Here is a 27,050-nt window from a genome sequence, read left to right on the forward strand (position 1 = left end):
CGAGCCGTTCATGTGAAGAAACCCACCAACATCCCAGAGTTGAAGCTGTTCTGTATGGAGGAATGGGCTAAAATTCCTCCAAGCCAGTATGCAGGACTGATCAACAGTTACCGGAAACATTTAGTTGCAGTTATTGCTGCACAAGGGGGTCACACCAGATACTGAAAGCAAAGGTTTACATACTTTTGCCGCTCACAGATATGTAATATTGGATCATTTTCCTCAATAAATAAATGACCAAGTATAATATTTTTGTCTCATTTGTTTAACTGGGTTCTCTTTATCTACTTTTAGGACTTGTGTGAAAATCTGATGATGTTTTAGGTCATGTTTATGCAGAAATATAGGAAATTCTAAAGGGTTACAAACTTTTAAGATAGATAGATAGATAGATAGATAGATAGATAGATAGATAGATAGATAGATAGATAGATAGATAGATAGATGAGTGAGTGAGTGTGAGAGAAATGAAATAGATGGGGAGTTGGATATTGACATAGAAGGAGAAAGAGAAAGACAGACAAGACATAAAGAGAGAGAAAGAATGAAATAGATGGGGAAGTTGGACATTAAGATAGATAGATGGATGGATGGATGGATGTTGTTGTTCATCCCTTGTCGTCAAGGATGACCATAGACTCCTGGATTCACTGATGGGGCTGGTAGGTTCGCAGATGGCTAACAAGTCCAATGTGGGCCCAGAAAACTCTCACACATGTTGTCCACAGGTGGGTGGCTGTGGTGTTCTGCGAAGTGTTATCTCTCATTTTCCGGGCTGTATGCTTGTTCTCTGCAGTAGTGTTTTTTTTTGTTTGTTTGTTTTCAGGATTGTGTACACCGGTATGGATTAGGCTGCACCACTTTGATTGACTTTGGGCAAGTAGTTTGCAGGTATTGACATTAATGTTAAGGTCCTTTAATGATGATTTGAGATAGTCTTTGAACCTCTTCTTTTGTCCTCCAACTGAGTACTTGCCTCTGCTGAGCTCACCATAGAGCAGTTGCTTTGGGATGCGGTGGTCAGGAATGCGGCTGACATGCCCAGCCCATCTCACCTGCGCCTTTTACAAGAGGGTGAAGAGGCTTGGGATGTTGGCCTGCTGGAGCACTTCAGTATCCAGGATCTTTTCTTGCCATCGGATGCGCATGATGCTATGGAGGCATCTCATGTGGAAGTGATTGAGTTGTCTCGCATGTCTCTGGTAGACAGTACAGGACTCGCAGGCATATAGTAGGGTTGTGAGAACAACTCCCCAGTAAACCTTCAGCTTGGTGGTAAGGCTAATACCCCTGTGATCCCATATGTTCTTCCATATTTTGCCAAAGGCAGTGCTGGCTTTGGAGATTCTGCTGTTGACCTCTTCGTCGATGTTAACTGCTCTTGAAAGTGTACTGCCAAGGTAGGTGAACTTGTCGACAGTAGTGTTGTGAGGTTTGCGAACGAACTGATTCTTTTGAACTGCTCCTAGGCATGAACGATGAGAACCGAGTCTCGAGCTGGGGGAGCCGTTCTTTCTGTCGTTCTTTTTCTGTACTGTGTTTCAGATGAAAAAGCTCCTCCTTTACTCCTCCTCCCTTCACTGAGTTAGGGAAAGGTTACGGTGAGGGCACAGTGGTGCCTATTTGTCTGATATGCAAATGTAGCTATCAGACAAATAGGCACCGATGTGACATCGGGTAGTGGGAGGTGGTCGTCAGAGCGCAGCCCGTTGTGGTCATGCTGCTTGCACGTGCGCTCTCCAGAAAGAAAAAAAAAGTAGGCTAAACAGCATTTGCCTTTTATTTATTCAAGTTTTATCTGTTTGCCTAATAGTTCAAATTGTTTTGTATATAGTTTATAATGTTGTTGTGTGATATTAATGATAATATTGTGGGAAAACTACTTTGCACGGACGTTCATTTAATTTATTCTATCGTCATTTTGTTTGTTCTATTTTTGTGTATTTTATTTATTTATCTGTTTGTCTAGTTGTATCTATTTTTCTAATAATATATTTTTTGCATTAATAGTTTGTTTTTTCCTATTAAAATAATCTTGTGTTCTTGATAACTATGTTCTTGAGTGGGTTCTTTTTTTTTTTAAAGGTCTAGGTTGCTTTATATAAAAGGTATGTCCAGAAATATTGATGTCACTGTCTAAGCAGAGGGATCTGGCTTCTTTAGATGCTGTCTTCTTAAAACTGAATAAATATTTAAAAAGAGCCAAATGAGCCAGTCTTTTGAACGGCTCTTTTCAAAGAACGGATCACAAAGATGCGGATCCCATCAAAGAGCCATAAATCCCATCTCTAGTCGACAGTCTGCAGGATTTGTCCGTTGACAGTGACTTGAGGTTGCCTGTATAGTCTTCTGGGGGCAGGCTGATGCACGACCTCTGTCTTCTTTGTACTGATTGTCAGATTGTTACATGCTGCTGAGATCTGGTCCATCTACTAGATGCTTGTTTCCAGCATTGAGAGAGCAGTCATCTGTAAAGAGGAAGTCCCTGAGAACAGTTTCCTTGAGTTTAGTTACAGCTTGAAGATAGCAGGGATTGAACAGTTTGCCGTCAATGTGGTACTTGATGTGGCTTTCCAGACTGCTGCTGTCGTCAAAGGCATCCACTAGTACTGCTGTGAACATCATGCTGAAAAGCATGGGGGCCAGTACGCAGCCTTGTTTGACATCAGTTGTTACTAGGAAGGCATCAGACATCTCTCCATTGTCAATAACACGAACTGTGGGTGCAATCAGTTAATTATTGATATTAAGTGATCAATCTCGTTAAATCAGTCTCATTAAATTTGAAGGTTAGTAATTAAAATGAATCAATCCCATTGAATCATTTACTTTGACTCACTTGAAGTGAATCATACCATAGAATCAGTCTCATTTGAAGTGAATCATTCAGTGAATCGTTCAATGAATCATTTAGTGAATAATTCAATGAATCGTTTAGTGAATCATACAATGAATCATTTAGTGAATCATTTAGTGAATCATACCATTAATCCTGGTGCTTAATAATAAATTACCAAACAGCTAAATTATGGTATATTTCCAAATTATTACGATCACTTACCATATTACATAACTTTTATATGCACCCTTTTGAATTCTTTGAGAAGATTGGGGACTTCACATATTGTTCACCAACAAGATGAATACACACAGCTTTGATAATAAATGGATTTATTATAACAAAGACAAAAATGGATAATCAATATATACAAATATGAGGTGTGTATACATGTGTGTGTTTATGTGTGGTGTGTGTATGGCCTAGCTTGTTGCTAGCTAAAACAAAGGAATGTTATCCAAGTAGAACAATAGGTTAGCTCTGTTGCTAATCTTTGCTTGTGTGTGTGTGTGTGTGTGTGTGAGACTTGACCATGTGTTTAGCCTCGTGTAGCTAACTACACGTGGTGGAGGCCTAGATTAGCCTTGTTTTGCTAGTGTGTTTGTGAAAGGCCCTATGGCCTAGCTAAAGTGTGTTTGTTAGGCCTGGTGAGGCCTACTGAGCACGTGTTGCTAAAGACAAAGGGAAGCTATCTAAAGTGTATCAGGCCTGGTCAGGCCTGTTGAGCACGTGTTTTCTCAGTAACAAAATATTCCACACGCACAACATTACCAAACTCACTGAAGCCTTGATAAGGTCAAAATGTATGATAAGGAAATTAAAGTGTTAGTCAGAATAAGAGAGGGAGAAGGAGCATGTACAGCCTATCTATTAAACAATTGAGAGAACATAGAACCAAAATAAATCAAGACGCTGCGTATCTAACAGTGTAACAGATAAACCTGGGTTTAAATTCACACTATTCCAATAAAAGCAAATTCCTAAGACTATCTTAATTATGCCCAAATGCCAAAATCTTACTTAATCCTGCCTTTAGCAAGATATGAAGAACTATTCGCCGGTGTAGTTTCGGGCCTCGCCGTGGGAGCACGTGAGCCGCTCGTGATGGAGGCATAGAAAACTTTCGGGTCCAGCGGAGCACTTGGGTGGTTCCCGTGGAAAGCAGAGGATTCTTGGTCCGAACCTCAGCGTTCGTGAGGAAAAGTCTCTGATCAGAATAAGATGCACAACGCTTTTGAGTTAAAAAGGATTCAATCGCTTCTTAACTTTTAACTGCCTGGGCTGCAGTCGTGACGTCACTTCTAATACAAGTAAACCGGTTGTAACTCAGGTTGAGTTTAAAGATCGCGCGACTCTAGAGTTTACCTTTGCCAAGGGTAAGTAAGAAAATCGCGCTGAGTGATGGATCTTACAAGAAAGAAGACGTCTTTTTGGTGGAGAGCGCATCTCTTTATGCGTCTAGATTCATCGGAAGCCAGATGCGAGAGACAAAGATGGCGGAGCTTCCGCTTGAATTTATGCGTGCATGGCGGACTGACATAGATGATCCCGCCCACGCGTGACGTAGATCACGCGGAAGGTGCCTGGGAATTGTAGTTCTGACACAAGATGGCGGCATGATGCCTACATGAGCCATCATGCCATCATGAAACTGTTGCACTCTGGTGATGAACTTGCCGGGGCAGCCAAATTTCTCCATGATTTGCCACAGGCATTCCCTGCTGACTGTGTCAAAAGTCTTTGTTAGATTGAAAAAAGTTGTATAAAGGTCTTGGTGTTGCTCCTGGAATTTTTCCTGTAGTTGGCAAGCAGCTAAGATCATATCCACAATTCCATGGCCTGCACAGAAGCCGCATTGGCTCTCCGGTAGCAAGCCTTGTTCTAAGTGTCCCAGCAGACGGTTAAGCTGGATGCAGGCCAGTATCTTGCTGGCAATGGACAGGAGAGAGATTCCTCTGTGGTTGTCACAAAGCTGATGATTGCGTTTCCTTTTGTAGATGTGGACAATGTTGGCATCTTTGAAATCTTGGGGAATTTTTCCTTCATTCCATATGGTCTGGAAGAGGTTGGTCAGCTGTAAGAGGGTGGATGGTCCAGCTGCTTTGAACACTTCAGCAGGGATTGCGTCTGGGCCCAGGGCTTTGCCACTGGACATCTGAGAGATGGCCTTCTTTACTTCTGAAAAAGTAGGTAGGGAGTTGAGCTCATGGTTTATCTCTACCTGAAGCAGTTGAGCAATGGCTCCACTGTTGATCGAGGATGGCCAGTTCAGTACACTATGAAAGTGTTCTGCTCATCTCTCCAGTATCTGTTGTTTCTCTTTAATTAGTGTTTGGCCATCAGTGCTGTAAAGGGGGGATGATCCAGAGGACTGTGGACCATAGACAACCTTCAGTGCATCATAGAATCAATTCAGGTCCTGCCTATCCGCGTAACTCTGAATCTCGTCTGCCTTTGCACTCAGCCAGAAGTCCTGCATTTCTCTAAGCCTTGCTTGTACTGTATGGCAGATCTGAGTGAGGGATGCCTTCTTGCTAGATGATGGTGGGTCACTCAGGTAGGATTGTAGTAGCTGATTTTTCTGGGCAAGTTGAGCCTGGATTTCTACATCATTTTCATCAAACCAGTCCTGTGCAGTGCCACGTGGAGGCACTGCATAGGACTTGCTGTGGAGAGGTTATGTACTGGCAGGAGAGACTTATGCATTCGGCTCTCTTTTCGCAGTGCTGCGCAGCAGCTCTGCTAGCCAGCGGTGAGGGCTGAAAGCGAGAGGTGGCAAGATACTGGCAAGAGCGTATAGATGAGGCAAGGCGCATAAGGCTTCAGAAATTCTCGTAATTCTTCTTCCGGGTTCACGGTGTTTACAGATCCCAGCGTGCTCGCGGGCCATGTGTGGGCATGTGAGGACATTCCTCCTCACCAATCAGTGCACAGGGGAGTGTCTCCTCACGCCCCTAGTCCCACTCGGCTTGGTTTGGCTCGCTTCAGCCATACTCCAAAACCGTGCGAGTTTTGGGTGCTGAGTCGGGCTGAAGCAAGCTGAGTCGTGCTGCTCTGAGGTAGTCAAAACGCGAGCCGTGTCGGGCTGAAGTGAGCTGAAGCGAGCTGAAGTGAGCTGAAAAAGGGTAGTGGAAAAGGGCCATAATGCTACACCTACACACTAGACACATCACACAGCCATTTACAGATGGATTTCTATGTTAATGTCCAACTTCCCAAATGGGGAAGTTGGATATTAACAGAGATAGATAGATAGATAGATAGATAGATAGATAGATAGATAGATAGATAGATAGATAGATAGATAGATAGATAGGTGTAGAGACTGCAGCAGTGACAGTTGACAGTTATAGAATGTTAGGCACAAAGGTTTTCTTTAATAGCTTAAAAAGTATAAAGTGTAGATAAATTAAACTAACAGCTTAATTGTCAGGTACAAGACCTAAGCAACAAAGTTTGAATAAAGTTTCTACATTAAGTGGTTCTTGAGGAATTGTTTACAGAAAATCGATTTGAAAAAAGCATATCATGAAAATCCTAGGTGGAACAATGTAGTGCTTTGCAAGCACAATAATGAATATGTTGCAGTCGTTTAGGGTGGGTGGAGCACAGAAGCACGGCAGGCCAGAACTGAGTTCTCAAACTCTTTATTATAGCTTTTCAGCTTAAACTATTCACATACACACATGCACACACAAGCCTCCTGGTTGGAGAGAGTCTCCTTCCTCTGCTGTCTCTCTCCTTTTTATAGGGCGTGGTCACTGGGGAAGACACAGAAACACAGGTTAACTAACATCAGGTGTAGTGATTCTGCCACTTACCTTCCCTGACTCCGCCCTCCGTTCACAGACCTACGCTTGACCATGCCCCCGCTGCCACAGAGTATTTTTTTGTGCCATGTTGAGTCACTTGGTAGTATATAAGGTTTGCGCTTTGTCACTGTACATCTAGTTCATTGTTTCAAATAATACAATGTGCTGGATCAAGTGCTATTTTAACATTTCTGAACAATGAAGGTCCAAGCCATATTGTCAAATTTTAACAAGTTTGCTGCATTTAATGTGAAAATTACTACTAGGACGATTCATGCAGCAATATATTAGCAGTGTACTAAACTCCTATGAGGTGTTTATTTCAGTCCAATGACAGGGGTATGAAATATACATTGGTGATTTTAATACCAACTAAATAAATGAACCACCCAAAAAATAAAAACTTAATCATGTGTGTAATCCGACTCTGAATCCAGAACACTTTCCCAGTGTAAATGTTGACATACAACTTTGGAACTTTATTCACTGACTCTGAATACAGCCCTTGTGTGATGCTCGTAGGTTCATGTGCATGGCAGCCCAGTTCAGCTGGTGCGTCTGAGGAATCCATGGGGTCAAGTGGAATGGACCGGGGCTTGGAGTGATGGGTATGTTTCATTCTGCCAATTTTATCATCTATTTATCATCCATGTGAAAATAGATGTGAAAATAGTATGAAAACTGATGACTAATGTTATCATCCTCAGATCTAAAGAGTGGGACCGAGTGCTGCCAGAAGAGAAGGCCAAACTCAATTACTCAGCAGAAGATGGAGAGTTCTGGTATTGGTTGATTGACTGATTCCTTCCTTCCCTCCTTCTTTTGTCTCTCACTTCATAGATTTGCATTGAAAAATTTTCTAAGCGTTTCTATGAAGTATTTGTATTTTGACATTAATATTTTGCATGGAAAAGTATGATTTTAGATAAGGATGTAGACCAAACCCTAACATCAGGCTTCAATCCAAAAGTCTGATTTACAGCTTCTGTTGATCTATTCTGCACTTTTCCACATTTTCTCTGTGTTAATTTAAGTTTATGGTGCCAGCTTTTCTTATAAGCAAGTTGAACATTTTTAATAAAAGCACACACATGCGATCTCTCTCTCTCTTTTTTCTCTCATGGCCTTCTTTCAGGATGGCTTATTCAGATTTTGTGAAGCAGTACTCCAAGTTGGAAATATGTAACTTAACGCCTGATACACTGATGAGCAAAGGGGTTGCCCGCTGGAGCTATCATCAATTTGAGGGAACTTGGAAGGTTGGCTGTACTGCTGGTGGCTGCAGAAACAACTCAGGTTCTTATTCTGATCATTATATAGCTTGAGTGAGGAGAATGGAGAAGTTTTTCCATACCACATGGCATTTCTATTAAAATTGATGATGTTCTTTATAGGCTACTTGTTTTTCAGTTCCTCAGCTTTGTATAAACCCCAGTCGATTCATGTGACCAGTGAAATAGGTTATTAACTAAATAAATCAATAAATATTTTAACTTTGATGATGGTGGATTATCGTTTCCACCACTGCATAAGAATATAAAAAGTAGTAGACCTCCTGGTTATGTTTCACGAACCCCACATTATTTTAAGAACTGCTGAATCCCAAAGCCTGGAGCTGAGCCTGCAAATGCATCCATCTGCCATTCATCAATGTTTTTGTTCAGACCTTATCTTACCTCATCCAAATTTCATTCATATGAAATGGAACCACATGTCACCATTAGTCATTAGAATGTCTACAATTCTTTGCATGAAGTTCATAACATCTGCTTTTTAGACCCTTTAGTTGTTTGATAGTCTGTGAACAACCTGTGCATTTACATTAACGTCCCCTCTTTGACACATAAGATAAAAAAAAAGATGCCCAAGTAGACCATTATCTGTTTCTACTCAAAAACGTGTGCCTGTAACACATGGGACTGAGAAGGAGCGTTCATGTGCAAACTGAGGCAGATGCAGTCAAAGCACAGTCCAAAACCCAAACATGTTAAAGCAGTCAGAAAGTTAAAACAGGATCAGAAAAAGTAAAGAAAGCAAAAGGGAAATCCAAAAAAGAAACTAAATTAAATGTAGCAAAGCAGTCAGAAATAACAAAGGCTCCTAACTTACACAAATGCTACCGTAGGAATGGCAAGACATAGCAAAGATGAAGATTACATGAGCTGTTTCCATACTGTTCAACCAGGAAGTAACCAGAAAGTCATTATAAGTGCTTGCATTAAAGTTCAGGTAATTGCAGGTGATTACTAGTGGCACAGGTACATGTCCTGAGCTCTCATTAATGTCCCCATGAGCTCAAGTGGCATCCGGATTCTAACCCGAGTTCACACACAGCACAGCACAGCAAGAATCAAAATACAATACACATAGCCCCAAAATAAAAGCCTGCTTTTGATCATCAGCTGAGACTAGGAATGGATGTTTGTATGCCCTTTCATTCTTCCGAAGCTAACCTGACCACCAGCAATTTTCTGCTAACCAGTGCTACAGCTCTAGCTGGAAGCTGAACTAAAACGAAAGCATAATGGTAAAGCTTGCATGGAATGTTGAGACTGCACAGCTCCAAACACAACATTTGAGATCGCCAGTTGTTCTTTAAAAAGGAAGAGTCGGGTCAGAATGATAATGCAAGATAATGGAAGATGTGAAGCATTGCTTTAAGACATTAAACAGTTGAAGGTTCCTTGGTGGGGCGGCACGGTGGTGTAGTGGTTAGCGCTGTCGCCTCACAGCAAGAAGGTCCTGGGTTCGAGCCCCGGGGCTGGCGAGGGCCTTTCTGTGTGGAGTTTGCATGTTCTCCCCGTGTCCGCGTGGGTTTCCACCGGGTGCTCCGGTTTCCCCCACAGTCCAAAGACATGCAGGTTAGGTTAACTGGTGACTCTAAATTGACCGTAGGTGTGAGTGTGAATGGTTGTCTGTGTCTATGTGTCAGCCCTGTGATGACCTGGCGACTTGTCCAGGGTGTACCCCGCCTTTCGCCCGTAGTCAGCTGGGATGGGCTCCAGCTTGCCTGCGACCCTGTAGAAGGATGGAGCGGCTAGAGATAATGAGATGAGATGAGGTTCCTTGGTACCTTGGTACTGCAGTTATGGAGTAAAGCCGAACAAAACTGCATGTAAAAATTAAACCTCATTAAAAAAACAAAAAACAAAGGAACCATACACCACAACAGCTTCAAGGAAATTGGAGGAGGGTGATCCCTGACAGACCGTAGGTACTAAAGAAGGCAACTGGACTTGCTTGAAATTCTTGAAGATGTTTCACCTCTCATCTGAAAGGCTTCTTCGGTTCTGACTGACTAGTGGGGAGTTGCAGGTAGGTATTTATCCTCTAGTGGACGAAAAGCAAACCTAAGGAGAGTGGTTGAGGTCACATGGGTCGTTGATACTCAGTCATCCTGTAGGTGAGAGTGTCAATGACCCATGTGACCTCAACAACTCTCCTTAGGTTTGCTTTTGGTCCACAAGAGGATAAATACCTGGAACTCCCCACTAGTCAGTCAGAACTGAAGAAACCTTTCGGATGAGAGGTGAAACATCTTCAAGAATTTCAAGCAAGTCCAATTGCCTTCTTTAGCACCTATGGTTTACGATGACCTGAATGACTGAGAACCTTCACAGACATAACCCTGATAGACATAATGACAATATTGCATGTTGTACAAAATGGGTGGGTCAACACCATATGTTATGTAAACACTTGGGGATGACTGTTATTGGAAAATAATCACTAGCTGGATCATGTGATGCGATGCATCATGACATGAAGGTACCACCCTAAAGTTGCTTATTTTCTTTTATAAAGATTTTTTTGGGCTTTTTTTTTCACCTTTATTGGATAGGACAGTGTAGAGACAGGAAATGAGCAGGAGAGAGAGAGACAGGGAGGGATTGGGAAATGACCTCAGGTCAGACTTGAACCCAGGTCCCCGGATTTATGGTATGGTGCCTTATCCACGACGCCCCCAAGTTGCTTATTTTCTAATAACAGGTCTGTCCCAAACTGTGTTATATTCTTCAAAGTTTTGGATGGTCAAACACATTATTCTAATTGTCTGAAATTGTATTCTGTCCAGCAACCTTTTGCTCAAACCCCCAGTACATGATAAAGCTGGATGAGACCGATGATGACCCCCACGACGGAATAGATGGCTGCTCGTTTTTGGTTGGCCTGATGCAGAAAGACATGCGCCAAGAGAGGCAATTTGGACGAGACCTCAACACAATTGGCTTTGCTATCTACAAGGTAATGACCTAGCACACAGTCCATGGTCTTGTATATGTATTATATTAAATCTTCAAAGAAGAGTATTTATAGATATTCTCTTGTGTGGGTTTGTATTTCAGGTTCCTGATGAGGTGTGTATGGCGTAATACATTTTCTCTCAAAGAGTCAACATCAGGTGTTAGGTGTTAAAAGACAACAATTAGCACCATGTGCTACCTACTGTAATAGATTTATGAATATTAATCATCAAATGAATACAATTTTGCAATAGTTTTTGATGAAATATAAACAGTCAAAATCCAAATTGATTTCTTTTCCTTCTAATGTGATAACTCAGTATATGGTTGTTATGCATGTATTGTCCTGCAGTATCAAGGTCGCAATAACATTCACCTCGGCCCAAACGTCTTGCTGCGTCAGAGAGCTGTGGCCATGAGTGACACCTTCATAAACCTGCGTGAGGTGTGCTGCCGTTTCAAACTGCCACCCGGTGAATATGTCATTATTCCATCTACGTTCGAGCCACACCGCAAGGGTTCCTTTATACTTCGTGTTTTTGCTGAGAAACACGCCAATGCCAGGTATGATTGCTGTACACACAGATTCAAGTGAAAACACCTTACTGTCCTAAATCATAGCTACAAAGGGCTGTAGTCAGATTTGGCAACTTAAGTCCAAAAGTTGGTCAATATATGGGGAAAGTTCCTTGTATTCAGAGTTGGCTCACGGAGCTTCTTTTCTGGGCTCTTTGTTCATATTATGCAAATATGACTGTGTGTAGTTCCTGCCTCTCAGGTTGCCAGATATATCATGAGTAGAAACATCTGAGATGGCGATTTTTCACTTGGGTTCAGACCACCACCTATAAACACACAAGGAATTGCTTTGAACCCTGGACAGAAAATGCAGACCAAAGAAGTGTTTTGAAATATGTAGCATCTCGGGTCTGATGTGATGTTAAATCCTGAAATCAACTCTGAATATGGCCCTTTAATCCCCCTTTTTGATTAACAGGGAACGGGTTCCGTTCTGGTTCGTGCACCAAATTTTGAACTGCTCAGAGCATTTCGACCAAAAATAAATTGGTTTAAAACCTGAAAAGTTGGTTCCCAGGTAGAACCAAAATGTAATTGTTTTTTTGTGCAACACCCTCTGTTCGTGACCCATCCTTGATTACAACAGTTCCGCTCAAAATTGGTGAAAACATGGGCTGGTTCGCTACCTGGCATCAAGGCTCAAAGAATCCTGAATGGTCCCATTTCAAGAACCCATTCCCTGTTGGTTGAAAAGGAGTATTAGAGTAGTTGGTAATTGGTTCATTTTAGGCCAAGGAGCACTATTATGAGAACGCAATGATTTACAAAAGATGTATGCAGTACAAAACAATGCTAAAACAGATTTCTAATTTAATTGAATCATGTTAATAATAATGATATCCAACATTTGTTCCTATTGTGGAAGCTTAATCAGTTGAATTACTTTGATGTTTTCTGACTAATCTCATCCTGCACTTCTAGCCCAATGGAGACGGACATCAGTGCTAATATTAAAGAGGTAAACAAGCTAAAATAATCCGAATGGCATCTGAATTGTGTGGGTTTTTTCACTCAATAAGATCTTCCATAACCATGTTCTGTCTGATAGGATAAGATCTCTGAGAAAGATGTGGACCCACATTTCCAACACCTCTTTAAGCAAGTTGCTGGAAATGTAAGTAAATATGTCAAATTATTATGTAGCTCTGTTAATCTACTTCCTGGAGCAGCTCTAATCATGTCGTCTCCTCCGCAGGATTCTGAAATTTCAGCGTTAGAGCTGCAGAACATTCTGGACAGAGTTGTATCTCAGCGTAAGAGTTTGTTCGTTCTCATGCATCTTTCCTGTTATTCCTTGTTTTTCCACATTGTAGCTTGTGCTTTGATTTTCTTTTGGTTTGTAGGAACTGACCTGAAAACTGATGGCTTCTCAATGGAGACCTGCCGTCATATTGTCAGCCTACTGGATGTATCCTTTTATTAAAGAGACCCCTTCCTTCAGAAGAGTCAATCAATTATTCAGACATACACTGATCAGCTATAACATTATGACCACTGACAGGAGAAGGGAATTACATTGATTATGTTGTTACAATGGCACCTGTCAAGGGGTGAGATATATTAGACAGCAAGAGAACAGTCAGTTCTTGAAGTTGATATGTTGGAAACAGGAAAAATGGGCAAGTGTAAGGAGCTGAGCGACTTTGACAAGGGCCAAATTGAGATGGCGAGATAACTGGGTCTGAGCATCTCCAAAATGGCACATCTTGTGGGGTGTTCCTGGTATGCAGTGGTTAGTACCTACCAAAAGTGGTCCAAGGAAGGACAGCCGGTGAACTGGCGACAGGGCCATGGGTGGCCAAGGCTCATTGATTCACATGGGGCACAAAGGCTAGGCCATATGCTCCAATCCCACAGAAGAGCTACTGTAATACAAATTGCTGAAAATGTTAATGCTGACACCTTTCTGTTTTAGCCAGCAGTAACTTTTTCAGCAATTTGTACTACAGTAGCCCTTCTGTGGGATTGGACTATATGGGCTAGCCTTCATGCCCCATGTGATTCAGTGAGCTTTCGACACCCATGACCCTATCTCCGGTTCACCGGTTGTCCTTCTTTGGACCACTTTTGGTTTTAATGTTATGGCTGATCAGTGTATTATACTTGGGGCTAGGTAGACTGACTAGATCACTGTTAATTTGCCAAGACAACATCTACTTTATCAAGTTTTAACCTTGACAGGATTCAGAGAGATGGCAGTGGGAAACTCGGGCTGGTGGAGTTTCACATAGTCTGGATGAAGCTACAGAAATATATGGTACATGACACATGCTTTTAAACACACACATTTATCTTACTATCCCAGCAAGAACCTTTTATTGAAATAATTATTAATACTGCTAATTCATGCTTTGCCTACAACTAAACCTAATCATAACCTCTGTCAGGGTTCCTAACAGAGAAACAGAAACATGTATGATCCAGAGATTGCGAGTTCGAATCCCGATGATGTGGATAGTGCTTTCCTCCAAGTGTGTTATGTCACCCCTAACATTGTATGGGAGCACTTTGAAAACATGCCATCAACTAGTGTCATTTGCTTTGTAGAAAGCAAGGGCGCAGATGGCACTGGGGACGGGGGGGACATGTCCCCCCCAGATTTATAGTGACCCCTATCTGTCCCCCCCACCCACCATCCCTACGTAAGACGCCAAACATAGGTAGAAAAAGTAAGGATTAACGTTCCGTTAGTTAGGCTAACTTACATTGCAGCACAAAGTTGAAATGGCAGCAGCAGTAGCCTTGTCAGTGATCAATCCACATTACACTGATTCAAGAAGGGGAAAGGCTGGAGCAGATCCTTGCAGAGTTGGGAAAGCAAGGTGTTCAATTTTCCACGTAATTCTCGGTTAACAACACTGCACAGCTCATCCATTTGATAGCAACGGTGTTTCTGCTACGACTAATGGTGCGTTCAGTTGTACTCATAAGTTGGAAGTTTGAAGTCGGAAAAGCATTTAAATCCAGCATCTACCAGCATAAACGTTGGGGTTTTCGTTTCATTTCATTAACTGTCCATTTTTTTCGAATTCCATGTTGTCCCAGTTTTTAAACTGGGAAGCGGCGGAGAGATGTTTTAGGACCTATTGACAGTCCCCCCAGGATTTCACAGGCCTTTTTTGTGATTGTTGTGGGCTAAAATGTCTGTTGCGGGGGGGTTTCCAAAAAATTGCGATGAAAGTTCCGGTGTTTTTTAGGTTTTTGTTGCGATTACATTGCGGGAGGAAGTGAAAGTTGCGAGAAATTGCTGCGATTTTCTCTTTTTGTGATTAAAATTGAGTGATATGTTAAATACTAAGTTATTACTGAAAAACTATTGATTAAAAAAACAAAGACACTGAGAAATGGTCCTATAAACATCTTTACCAATATAAAAGATTACCAGGACTACAAAAATGCAGAAAAATAGGCTTTACTTATCCAAATGCACCTGTTGGTTCAAAAGTTAAAGTGCACAGAACCTCACAGCACAACATGAAGTTACCTTAAAATATTATATAAATGCCTCAGCTTTCATGTAAGAAAAAAAACTATTAATACTAGTACTGTGTGCAGGCAGTCTCTCCTGAAGACTAAATTAAACAATAATTATAAACTAATAAAATAAATGGCTCAGGCTTCATAGAAGAAGAAAAAAACAATTTGAACAGAATCTCACAGTATGATGCTGAAGCTGCCTAAACAATGGAAAATAAAATACCATTTTGGCAAAAATGTTGGCATCCATTAATTTCTTGTATTAAGTAAAAAAATAATGTAAAGCGCACACAATGTTGCCAGATACTGCTGACGTTTTCCAGCCCATATGTTCAAAACCCGCCAAAATGCACTCAAAACCGCCCATTTGGGAGGTAAACCGCCCAATCTGGCAACACTGCTCGCTAGTTTGTCAACGTCACCTCAAGACGACGCCAACGATTGGTCAAATTTGCGGGAAAGTTGTGGTGATTGGATATAATTGCAACACCGCCCTGAATTCGCGGGGATTGGTTGAATTTGCGTTGAAGTTGCAAATCGCAACATCGCGAAATCCTGGAGGGTCTGATTGAGTCTGCTTCTAGACGGTAAATTTGTTTGGCTGCAGAGGGAATTTTTTTTCTATCTATTTTGTTTATTGGGAAAAATACTTTTTATTTTTATTTGTGTGAATCTTGTTCAAGTGTTTATACTTCTGTTTTCATACACATTTTATGTTTCTAATCATTTACATGAAGGCATGAGTGTGAATCATTTCAATTTTATTTTGTTATTAATTTTTGGACATTCCCTTTTTGTTAGAAGTTACAGTTAAAGTTTATGTGATGAGATTCTTCATCCTGCTGAGATCAGCAAATGTTTAAATAAAACATGCAGAAGACATGAAGTTTTGGAGCATGATTAACATACCAGACAAATAACAATTTGATCATGTATGGCTAGTGTTGACCAGGTAGGCCTTTATCTACCAATGTTCATTCAGTTAGAAAACTCACAATTCTAATGTATATTGAAGCTTCAGTACATACATACATGGAATCATTTGCTGACAGCTCAGTCCCCCCCAGTTCAAAAATCCTATCTGCGCCCCTGGTAGAAAGCATGTGATGGCTTTTGCCGTCCTTGGTTGGTACCTAGGAGACCTGGTGGGTGCTATGACTAAAGTAGTGAGAAAACTGGAGAACTGTTTGGGCTCTTTTAGTTGTTTAAGGGTGCATTAGGTAAGATTAGTCTTTTTACCCCGAGATTAAGTATCTGGGCAGCACGGTGGTGTAGTGGTTAGCGCTGTCGCCTCACAGCAAGAAGGTCTGGGTTCGAGCCCCGTGGCCAGTGAGGGCCTTCTGTGCGGAGTTTGCATGTTCTCCCCGTGTCCGCGTGGGTTTCCTCCGGGTGCTCCGGTTTCCCCCACAGTCCAAAGACATGCAGGTTAGGTTAACTGGTGACTCTAAATTGACCGTAGGTGTGAATGTGAGTGTGAATGGTTGTCTGTGTCTATGTGTCAGCCCTGTGATGACCTGGCGACTTGTCCAGGGTGTACCCCGCCTTTCGCCCGTAGTCAGCTGGGATAGGCTCCAGCTTGCCTGCGACCCTGTAGAACAGGATAAAGCGGCTAGAGATAATGAGAGATGAGATGAGGTTCCATGAAGCTCCACCCTGAGGATCTACAGTGGCCTGTAGAATCTCTGTAAAGTCATTGAATCAGGCATCAAAACACAAACAAGCATTCTGGACCAGAAGTCAATTTTCTGGAGAGGGTTTCTCTGCAAATTAATACACTTTTGCTCAGGTCATGGCTTAATCCATTGTTTTGTTTTCTTTTTCATCATATTCTACATGTCCTCCAGGTTATTTGCAGGTTATAAGTAAGAAATTATTTTTTAGAAATCAATTATTTCACCTTTAAATTAAAGATGTAGGCTTTTCATATTAAAAAAAGAAGGCAATTTTCTTCATGACAAGGCAAATGCCCCAACTCACAATTTTTCATTACTTTATCAGGAGATCTTCAAGATCCATGACACAGACAACTCGGGCACCATGAGCTCCCATGAGATCAGAGAAGCTCTCAGCGACGCAGGTAATGCTTGTTAGTCTAAGATACTGAACATGCATTTACTATTTTTCTGTCCATATGCTAACATGGACACACAGCAAGTCAAAGACTTGGTCTACCTGATGCCATTGTTTTCATTAACTTGAACTGAATTGATGGCTGTTGTCAATTTTATTATGTGAACTAAAAAATAATTAATTCTTAGGCTTCCAGCTGAACACACCCATCCTGGAGGTGATTGTTATGCACTACGCTGATAAGCAAAGCGCCATCGACTTTGATGCCTTCGTAGGCTGCATAATCCGTCTGGAGCTGCTTTTCCGTGAGTGGATCAAACCTCATACCAAAATTAGGATGACTGAACAGTTTTGTGTTAAACATGGGTTGTCAAGTCATGTTAAAACAAGAATAACAAAAATCTCAAAGTGCTTTAAGATTAGAGAAAATATTTATAGTAAGGTCTATGAATAAAACAGTGGCGGCTGGTAGTCTTTCAAACAGGGGAGGCTGGTCGGTTACAATATTTCCAGATTTTAAAAGAAAAAACACATCAATTTTGCCCATACTCTTGCCTCTGATCTGGCTGATTGTTGGCAGGGTCACAAACTGTGAAATAACAGGTTCTTTTGGCCCATTAGCCTACTGTCCAATATACACGATGGTGGTGTTGGGGGGGGGGGGGGGTATATTTTAACATTTTATATTTTAAAATTGTGGCATGTTGTTTAAAAATTGATCATTATTGAAAGCAGCTCTTTGTCAGGAACCTCAGCAGTAACAGCAGAGTGTTCTGGAATAGGCACAAGCACTGACCTTGGGGAGCCAAACATAGAGCTGGGTGCCACACATTTCATTCAATGACACTTTCCCTATATTTTACTTATTTTGACTGAGAAATGTTTTATTGACAATTTTGATAACCCTTCACTTTTAATCCAAGTCTGTAGTGTGAAATGTTCTCGGCTGTGTTTTTGTTTAAAAATGTTTTCCAAATTGTAGCTGTGTTTAATTCATCTCATCTCATCTCATTATCTCTAGCCGCTTTATCCTTCTACAGGGTCGCAGGCAAGCTGGAGCCTATCCCAGCTGACTACGGGCGAATGGCGGGGTACACCCTGGACAAGTCGCCAGGTCATCACAGGGCTGACACATAGACACAGACAACCATTCACACTCACATTCACACCTACGGTCAATTTAGAGTCACCAGTTAACCTAACCTGCATGTCTTTGGGCTGTGGGGGAAACCGGAGCACCCGGAGGAAACCCACGCGGACACGGGGAGAACATGCAAACTCCACACAGAAAGGCCCTCGCCGGCCCCGGGGCTCGAACCCAGGACCTTCTTGCTGTGAGGCAACAGCGCTAACCACTACACCACCGTGCCGCCTGTTTAATTCATATCCAGAAAAATATATATTCCAATATAATATACTCAGCATAAACATTTTAAATAGATTCTATATTTTTGGTCCATCCATGACATATTACTAAAGTAGCCTATTTACTGTTGTTGATGTGGGTCACTTGCTGTTAGCCAATTCACTTTCTCGTACCAGGAAAGCTGAAAGGAACGAGTATTATTTCCTACCTTTTTCACCAAGTCAGTTTGAGGCGTTGGTCTACCCTGCTCTTTAATTTTAATTTTTTCCTTGAAAGGAAGACTGGCAAATAGCTTCGCCAAAATTAAATCAGCAATGCTTGGCATCCGTGTGCAGCTTTCTTGCTAGCTGACTAGCCCCCTCAAGTTCAAGTTCAGTCACTCAAATAAACGACATTTCTGGAACTAAGATAGCAAACTTGACAACACTATATTTACACTTTATTTACAATGAAAATATATACAAACTAAAAAAGCTGGTAGAAACCGTATGTAATAAATGAAATCGAAATGTAAGCTGATCTCTTACAATACACCACAGCACTTGCGAATCCACATGGGACTGAACTGAAATTCACCGCTGCCTGTCTATAGTTGAAACGAGCTGTCAATCAAAGAAAATATCCGGCCGCTTTCACCAATCACCAGTCTCCTCGCGGAAAGCTTTGCCATGTCCCTCCCACTGTGAGGCTGGGAGTCCGTGGGTGGGCATTTTCGCAGTATTTGTCCAATAACCGTCTTGCATTTTGAGATTGACAAGCTCATAGCTCCCAAATGCCATTGAAGTCCACTGAGGCTGGGAGTCCATGGGACTCCGTGGGCGGGCGTTTTCGCAGTATTTGTCCAATAATCGTCTTGCATTTTGAGATTGAAAAGCGCATAGCTCCCAAATGCCATTGAAGTCCACTGAGGCTGGGCTGCATCGCGTTGTCACGAGGGGGAAAAACTCACGCACACATTAGGCGAACTGGGGAAAGTTATAACGGAATGATTTCGCACTGTAGTTGGGTTGAGCACATATATTTCTATGATTCTGGATCTGATATAGCAATGTTATAAGGTCGGCTATAACATAAGCCTAGCGCAATTCATCCTACACGATGTTCGTCATTTTTAGAGGAGGCTGAGCCTCCCTCGTTGTCTTAGAGCAATCGCCCGTGGAATAAAATCACTCCAGTCATTGTCGTCATCATCATTATCATCCAGCTAACTGTGCAATGCAATGTTGTGAAATACTCTTATGGTAACATTGTGGGTTTTGTTTGTTGTTGTGTTCAGATATATTCAAAAAGTTCGACAAGAACAATACTGGGAAGATTGAGCTGGATCTTCTGCAGGTAAACATCTTTATTTATGGTTATGTGTCATGTTAGAACTTATCCCACGGTATTAGGGGTGTAAGGCAATGCCACTGTTTGTATTTGTCCCCATTTAGTGTATCAAGTATCTGTATTCGGATTTAAACCTCCAGTGGGTGTGGCTTTAAACAGAATTTGTTCAATTCAATATGAAACCTAATTTTACATGGACAGTTCCTCAACCTCAGCTACATCACTCCACTTCATAATCAATATCAACTACAGATGGATAGTATTGTGTTGTTGTTGTTGTTTTTAATTCCGCTCACTCAATTATTAATGTTTGTACCTGACCAAGATATTTTCTAAAGTCTTTTATTTGGCTCTAGTATTTTCCAAAATATAATCAAACCGGTTGCCTGATTGAAACCGGTTGCCTGATTGAAACCACTGTAACCCTGACCAGGCAGTTACTAAGGATAATCTTAAACCTCCCATTCTTACGGTATAAGCATTTTTTTCTCTTGCATCCCGTGTGATCCCAGATCCGATGCACAGCTCTAGTGTTAAGTTTTCATAATCTTTCTTCAAAATAAAATCCTATTTGTATCTCTATTTATTCCAAATAATGTATGTGTATTCAGTTACATACCTATATAGTATACCAAATCATATAATTGATTAATAGTCTATATTTCTGTATTTTATTCATTCTTATGTTATTGTTACTAGAGCAGGGGTTCCCAAACTTTTCCATGCCAATGCCCCCCAAACAGCATTAGCTCCTGGCCGGGGACCCCCTTTGCAAACCCACAGACAATGCTACAAAATATGTAAAGAAACATCAACTTTTAGAATGTTTTCTCTTCCTTTTATTCAATATTCAATAATTGTTATATTTGTTTAGCATAAGAATATTAACTAACATGTTTTCAACACAAATATTTTTGCACTGAACAATAAACTTTTCAACAAACTGTTGATAAGAACAGCACAAAATAACTCAATTGTGTGTGTGTGTGTGTGTGTGTGAGTGACAGATGGTTTACACTAGTGGGAGGGATGGGCTTGGTGGCTCCTACATAGTTTGTCAACCCTGGGCTTAATCTCCGTCAGTGCCATACGCATGTCATTGTCCACATGTAGATGTGCTTTATGTTTGGTTTTGAGTACCTTTAAAGTTGAAAAGCCAGATTCACACAAGTAGGTTGTTGCAAAAGGGAGAAGGCATTTCAATGCCCTGTCAGCCAAGCTGGGATCGTCCTTTCTTACATGTAGCCAGTAGTTAGACAGGGGAAGAGCCTCAAAGTCCATTTTTAAATCCCCTGAGTTTGTCATCTCAATCAGCTCCTCCTGTGACTTTAAGTCCAGACTAGAACTGACACCGGGGGCAAAGGGGTTCCTAACCCAGTTTAAATGTGTGTTTTCGAGGTCAGGGAAATAGTCTTTGAAATATCCTTGGAGGTGCTCCAGCTGGGACTGGATCAATGGAGAGACAGAGCCCAAATCATCACATGACAGCAGCTCAGGGGCGTCACTAGACCCAAGACCATACTGGGGCACAAAAGGGGCACAGGAAATGTATGCGAGCGCGCGAAGCGCGCGAGCTAAAAATTTTGCACTATATTTATATTTATATTTTTTATATAATATATATTACATTTTATGTAATATATATTATATTTTATGTAATATATATTTATATATTGATATTTATATTTAGAAACGGCCTGCTTAAAACTAGTCACTAGAGCTGTAAAACTCAAAATGATTACGAGGACACTGAATCCAGGTCAATCATTTAATAATAACAGTATGAATATTTGCAACATTTGTGATAATAGCAATGTAATACTTATACTGTTGGTAATATTGTAAAAGAACATATTAACATACAATACAACACCGCCGAGTTTTTAAACTCAACCAAGAGTACTTAATGGCCAACAGTATTCACACTTGATACCTTTTAAATCACCAAACATATCTTTGTAAGCACACGCATTTTCAGCATTGAACATCTCTAAACACAATCCAAAAGCCTCTAAAAGCACCACTGTGTGTGTGTGTGTGTGTGTGTGTGTGTGTGTGTGTGTGTGTTACAAAAATGACAGTGGAATTACTGTCTACTAACCTGTAAACAGTTGAAAAACACGGAGAGATGGTTTCCCCTGCTCTGAATTTCATTGCATCTGAGGGCTGCTGGAGTCTGCGGTCCCCATAGCAACCAAGATGTTACTCATGTCACGCGCACACTTTTTTCACATTGCTTAGTGTGCGCGAGGCCAGCCAAAACTACCAATGTAAAAGCATTGTAGATGGTCTTCTTCGCGCATCGGTTAGCCTACCCCACGTTATGAATTAATTAAATTGCAGCTATTCCCAAGTTTAAAATTCAGAGCGTTTCGTCACTGGATTTTTTTTACTGGGGCACTACAGATCTATACTGGGGCACGTGCCCCAGTAAAATACCCCTGGCGACGCCGATGCAGCAGCTCCTGGTGAAGTAGTGGGAACATTTCTGTAACTCCCTCCTGGAGCTTGTTTGACCACAGCATGATCTTTTTGGAAAAAGCATGCACTTTGTCTTGCACCTGGAGTATGTACATGTCACGTCCTTGCATGCTTTGATTCAGTACATTTAGATGCTGGAAAATGTCTGACATGTAAGCAAGTTTGCGGATCCAGGTTGCATCGGTGAACCGATCTGCCAGCTGATACTTTTCAGATGAGAGGAACTCTGCAACCTCCCTCCGCAGCTCATAGACACGGTTCAAAACTGCGCCCCGTGACAGCCAGCACACGTTCGAGTGAAGTAGCAGCCCCTCAAAACGAGCGCCCATCTCATTACAAAGCAGGGTAAACAGTCTGTGTTTCATGGGACGGGCTTTAATAAAATTCACTACTTGTATAACCTCCTGTAGTACCTGATTCAACTTATCCATCCTTTTAGCGACCAGTGCCGCGCGATGGAGCATGCAGTGTGTGGCCACTACATGCGGGGCCTTCTGCTTAATGAGCAGGGTCACTCCACTGATCTTCCCGGTCATTGCTGCGGCTCCGTCCGAACACACCCCACACAATGGGTTCAGTCCAGTCCGTTAGACTCGATGTATAGTAATCGTCCAAAACTTGAAAAATGTCTTTCCCAGTAGTTCTTCTTTCAAGTGCTTTACAAAATAGTATTTCCTCCACAATACGCTAGTTTAAGGAGCAAAGCAGCTTGATAAATGGCGCAAACCGCAACGTCACAGGCAATCGGAGAGATGAGCATGGCAAACAACGTTTCGATATGATGTATTGTTATTAATAATTATATTTTATAATAATGATTAAAAAACTAATTACAATATATTTAATAATCTCATCTCATCTCATCTCATTATCTCTAGCCGCTTTATCCTTCTACAGGGTCGCAGGCAAGCTGGAGCCTATCCCAGCTGACTACGGGCGAAAGGCGGGGTACACCCTGGACAAGTCGCCAGGTCATCACAGGGCTGACACATAGACACAGACAACCATTCACACTCACATTCACACCTACGGTCAATTTAGAGTCACCAGTTAACCTAACCTGCATGTCTTTGGACTGTGGGGGAAACCGGAGCACCCGGAGGAAACCCACGCGGACACGGGGAGAACATGCAAACTCCACACAGAAAGGCCCTCGCCGGCCCCGGGGCTCGAACCCAGGACCTTCTTGCTGTGAGGCGACAGCGCTAACCACTACACCACTGTGCCGCCATATTTAATAATTATTTTTAAAAACATTTTTTCGCAATTTTTTTGTTATTGTCCCTCCAACTTTTTGAGGCCCCCCTAGCGCCCCCTGGTGGCCCCAGCCCCCACTTTGAAAACCACTGGGGTAAACAGTCTGTGTTTCATGGGACGGGCTTTAATCAAATTCACTACTTGTATAACCTCCTGTAGTACCTGATTCAACTTATCCATTCTTTTAGCGACCAGTGCCTCGCAATGGAGCATGCAGTGTGTGGCCACTACATGTGGGGCCTTCTGCTTAATGAGAGCGGTCACTCCACTGATCTTCCTGGTCATTGCCGCGGCTCCGTCTGAACACACCCCCACACAACGGGTCCAGTCCAGTCCGTTAGACTCGATGTAATCGTCCAAAACTTGAAAAAATGTCTTTCCCAGTAGTTCTTCTTTCAAGTGCTTTACAAAATAGTATTTCCTCCACAATACGCTAGTTTAAGGAGCAAAGCAACTTGATAAATGGCGCAAACCGCAACGTCACAGGCAATCGGAGAGACGAGCATGGCAAACAACATTGATATGATGTATTATTATTAATAATTATATTTTATAATAATGATTAAAAAACTAATTACAATATATTTAATAATTATTTAAAAAATAATTTTTTTCGCGGGCGGCACGGTGGTGTAGTGGTTAGCGCTGTCGCCTCACAGCAAGAAGGTCCTGGGTTTGAGCCCCGTGGCCGGCGAGGACCTTTCTGTGCGGAGTTTGCATGTTCTCCCCGTGTCCGCGTGGGTTTCCTCCGGGTGCTCCGGTTTCCCCCACAGTCCAAAGACGTGCAGGTTAGGTTAACTGGTGACTCTAAATTGACCGTAGGTGTGAATGTGAGTGTGAATGGTTGTCTGTGTCTATGTGTCAGCCCTGTGATGACCTGGCGACTTGTCCAGGGTGTACCCCGCCTTTCGCCCATAGTCAGCTGGGATAAGCTCCAGCTTGCCTGCGACCCTGTAGAAGGATAAAGCGGCTAGAGATAATGAGATGAGATGAGAATTTTTTTCGCAATTTTTTTGTTATCGTCCCTCCAACTTTCTGAGGCTCCCCTAGCGCCCCCTGGCGGCCCCCCAGGGGGCTGTGGCCTCCACTTTGAAAACCACTGTACTAGAGCAACAACTTACATTGGGACATGTATCGAATCTGCATCAAATTAAATCTTTATGTTTACATGTGGACACTCCATATAAACAGATTAAAAAAAAAGTCTAACCCTTGACATTGATAAGTTTTATTATCCTTCGATGAGGTTATTTTTTTATTTTCATTTTTTTAGCATTTCTGGAAGGAGTCTCCAGTGTCAGCTCTTTATAACAGTCAGAGATAAACATATAATTTAGATTTTCCAACATGTAAAAGTACAATGTTTCCTTTAATAACTAAAACATGATTACTATAAAAAGGCAATGGCAAATGTATGTAGTATAAGAAGAATAAAACATTTTTCACAATGTGCTTTTATAGGAAAATATTTAAGTTTGTGTTGGTAAGAGCACGCCTTTCCTTTTGTACTCCTTACATAATGATTAACATTTTAATATAATGTGTGTTTGTGTTTCAGTGGCTGTGCTTGGCCCTAAGCTGAATTCCCACAGACCCGTGTTCTGCGGTGTACTGCGGAGCCGACAACACCACGTTGATTTGTTCCACACTGATTGTGTTCTTTACAAAAATGGTGAAAATCGTTCACTGTAGTTTGAGTTTACATATTTCTTTCTCGATGGATGCTAATTGAACCCTATATCCCAATCCTAGGCTGATCTTTTGGTGCTTTCTAATGGTTAATACACTATTTGTCTTGCAAAAACAACAAAAAACAAACAAAAAAAACCCCGACAACAACAAAACCCAAAAACAGAATCTGGAAACAATTTACAAATCTTCACTAGATTTCTTACCTTAGTGGTGTACTAACTGTACTCTTTTCTAACATTAATAAATTAACACTAATCATTAACTCAACCCAGAGCCTCGTCTAATGCCTCTCAACCACATCCTGCTTCATGAATGGGTTAATTATTTTCTATCATTTGATATTAAAGATATATATCATGATAAGCATGTGTTTCATTGGTACACAATGTGTTATTAAAGATTATGCATTTTCAACATCATTCAGGGAGCATTTAAGATAAGGTTGAGAATAAAGTTGCATAGTCATTGTCTAAAGTAGGGCAATATGACTATGCAATACTGCACTATTGTCGTTGAATGTTACATCTGAAACACACACACACACACACACACACACACACCCCAGGTGAAATCTGGTCCAAATGAAAACAGTGAACTTGGTGATCTTGGGATCCACTCCTGGGACCAACTTCATATTTCAGAGTTCTTAATAGTGTGGAAAAGCATGTTGCAGTCAACAGATTAAAGAAAGCACTGTTAAATAACCCACCCAAGTGGCTATTAAATAACTGAAACAAAACACACTTACGAACAACGACAGGATTTGTATTCCCACCTTACACACAGTGTTCCCATGACAATAATTCCAATTTGCCTACCATTAAAGTTCAATGAAATTTTTTTAATTTTTTTGACATTTGTTCATTTTGGTTTCTCTGGCATCATTTATAAATTAAAAATCCAATAGAAAGTTGATTCTCTCTGTGACTTAAACATATTAGGGAGAATATATATATATATATATATATATATATATATATATATATATATATATATATATATATATATACTGTAGACTTGCATTTATAACAATGAGCATTTTAATCACGTGTGTAATACATCAAGATTAGCTGTTATGTCTTTGCTTGAAAATTAATTCCAAAAGCCTTCTAAAATGTATCCAAGTGTTGGTGAGTTAAATTGGTGACTTACTTTCTCAAATTATATCAATATTTACACGTGGAAACCACCTGATATTCAGACTCTGCTTATGCAAGTACTTAACTTGAAATTATGATAATTTAAATGCACAGTGATTAGCTACAAGCTGATAAAATCACAGCTGATAGCATATCCAATTTTTTGACTCGTATTGTACCTTAAGCAGCAAGCATGCAGTAAAAAAAAGAGAATTAACTACTATTCTTTTTTTTTTAAATCATTTTGTGCACCATAACAGTAAATTGTACGGATGCCTTTATGTCAAAACAAGATTCAAACTGAGGTCATGGGTGTCTGTTGAACTTTGTTTTTTTTATGCTTTCGTAGCAGTATGTTGTATTTACAATGAATCATGATTTGTGACTCATTTTTGTGTATATTTACACTCCAACACAAGGTGAATTACTGTGGATACAGTGGATTGTCAGCATGGCACAAAATAGCGACAGCTGAGGTCTGAACACTGATAGGTGCGATTGCAATGAACTTCTGACAACATACACTAAACTCAATGCTGAGGTCTGCAATTATGTTGCCTCCAGTGATTGGGCCCAGCTTTGAGGGCTCATCTAGCACTTCTGCTTAAGCTGGCGGAGGTATTATAATGTCTCTTGAAGAAGCAACAAGAACACGCTTGAGGAAATGTGTTAAAAACAGCAATGGAATCTCCAGACTCAGGGTTTGGCTGCTGATACCCAAAGTGCACTGTTTAAAACAAAAAACAAAACCCACCTGTCTCAAGC

General features: G+C 41.2%; 1 protein-coding gene across 1 annotated transcript in view; it reads left to right on the forward strand.

Annotated features, from left to right (window-relative positions):
• capn8 (calpain 8) overlaps positions 1 to 26,059 on the forward strand; it is a 61,876-nt gene extending 35,817 nt beyond the window's left edge. The window contains exons 7-21 of the mRNA XM_060911406.1: positions 7,174 to 7,259; positions 7,359 to 7,433; positions 7,787 to 7,947; positions 10,727 to 10,896; positions 10,998 to 11,009; positions 11,248 to 11,459; positions 12,396 to 12,432; positions 12,523 to 12,588; positions 12,670 to 12,727; positions 12,818 to 12,882; positions 13,663 to 13,731; positions 16,950 to 17,028; positions 17,210 to 17,326; positions 19,664 to 19,722; positions 25,013 to 26,059. Of these exons, the coding sequence (XP_060767389.1) occupies positions 7,174 to 7,259; positions 7,359 to 7,433; positions 7,787 to 7,947; positions 10,727 to 10,896; positions 10,998 to 11,009; positions 11,248 to 11,459; positions 12,396 to 12,432; positions 12,523 to 12,588; positions 12,670 to 12,727; positions 12,818 to 12,882; positions 13,663 to 13,731; positions 16,950 to 17,028; positions 17,210 to 17,326; positions 19,664 to 19,722; positions 25,013 to 25,036 (1,290 nt within the window). The 3' untranslated portion in view covers positions 25,037 to 26,059. The remainder of the gene's footprint in view (positions 1 to 7,173; positions 7,260 to 7,358; positions 7,434 to 7,786; positions 7,948 to 10,726; positions 10,897 to 10,997; positions 11,010 to 11,247; positions 11,460 to 12,395; positions 12,433 to 12,522; positions 12,589 to 12,669; positions 12,728 to 12,817; positions 12,883 to 13,662; positions 13,732 to 16,949; positions 17,029 to 17,209; positions 17,327 to 19,663; positions 19,723 to 25,012) is intronic.
• The last annotated feature ends 991 nt before the right edge of the window (positions 26,060 to 27,050 follow it).

This window comes from Neoarius graeffei, chromosome 27 (genome assembly GCF_027579695.1).
Source record: "Neoarius graeffei isolate fNeoGra1 chromosome 27, fNeoGra1.pri, whole genome shotgun sequence".
Taxonomy (NCBI): Eukaryota; Metazoa; Chordata; class Actinopteri; order Siluriformes; family Ariidae; genus Neoarius; species Neoarius graeffei.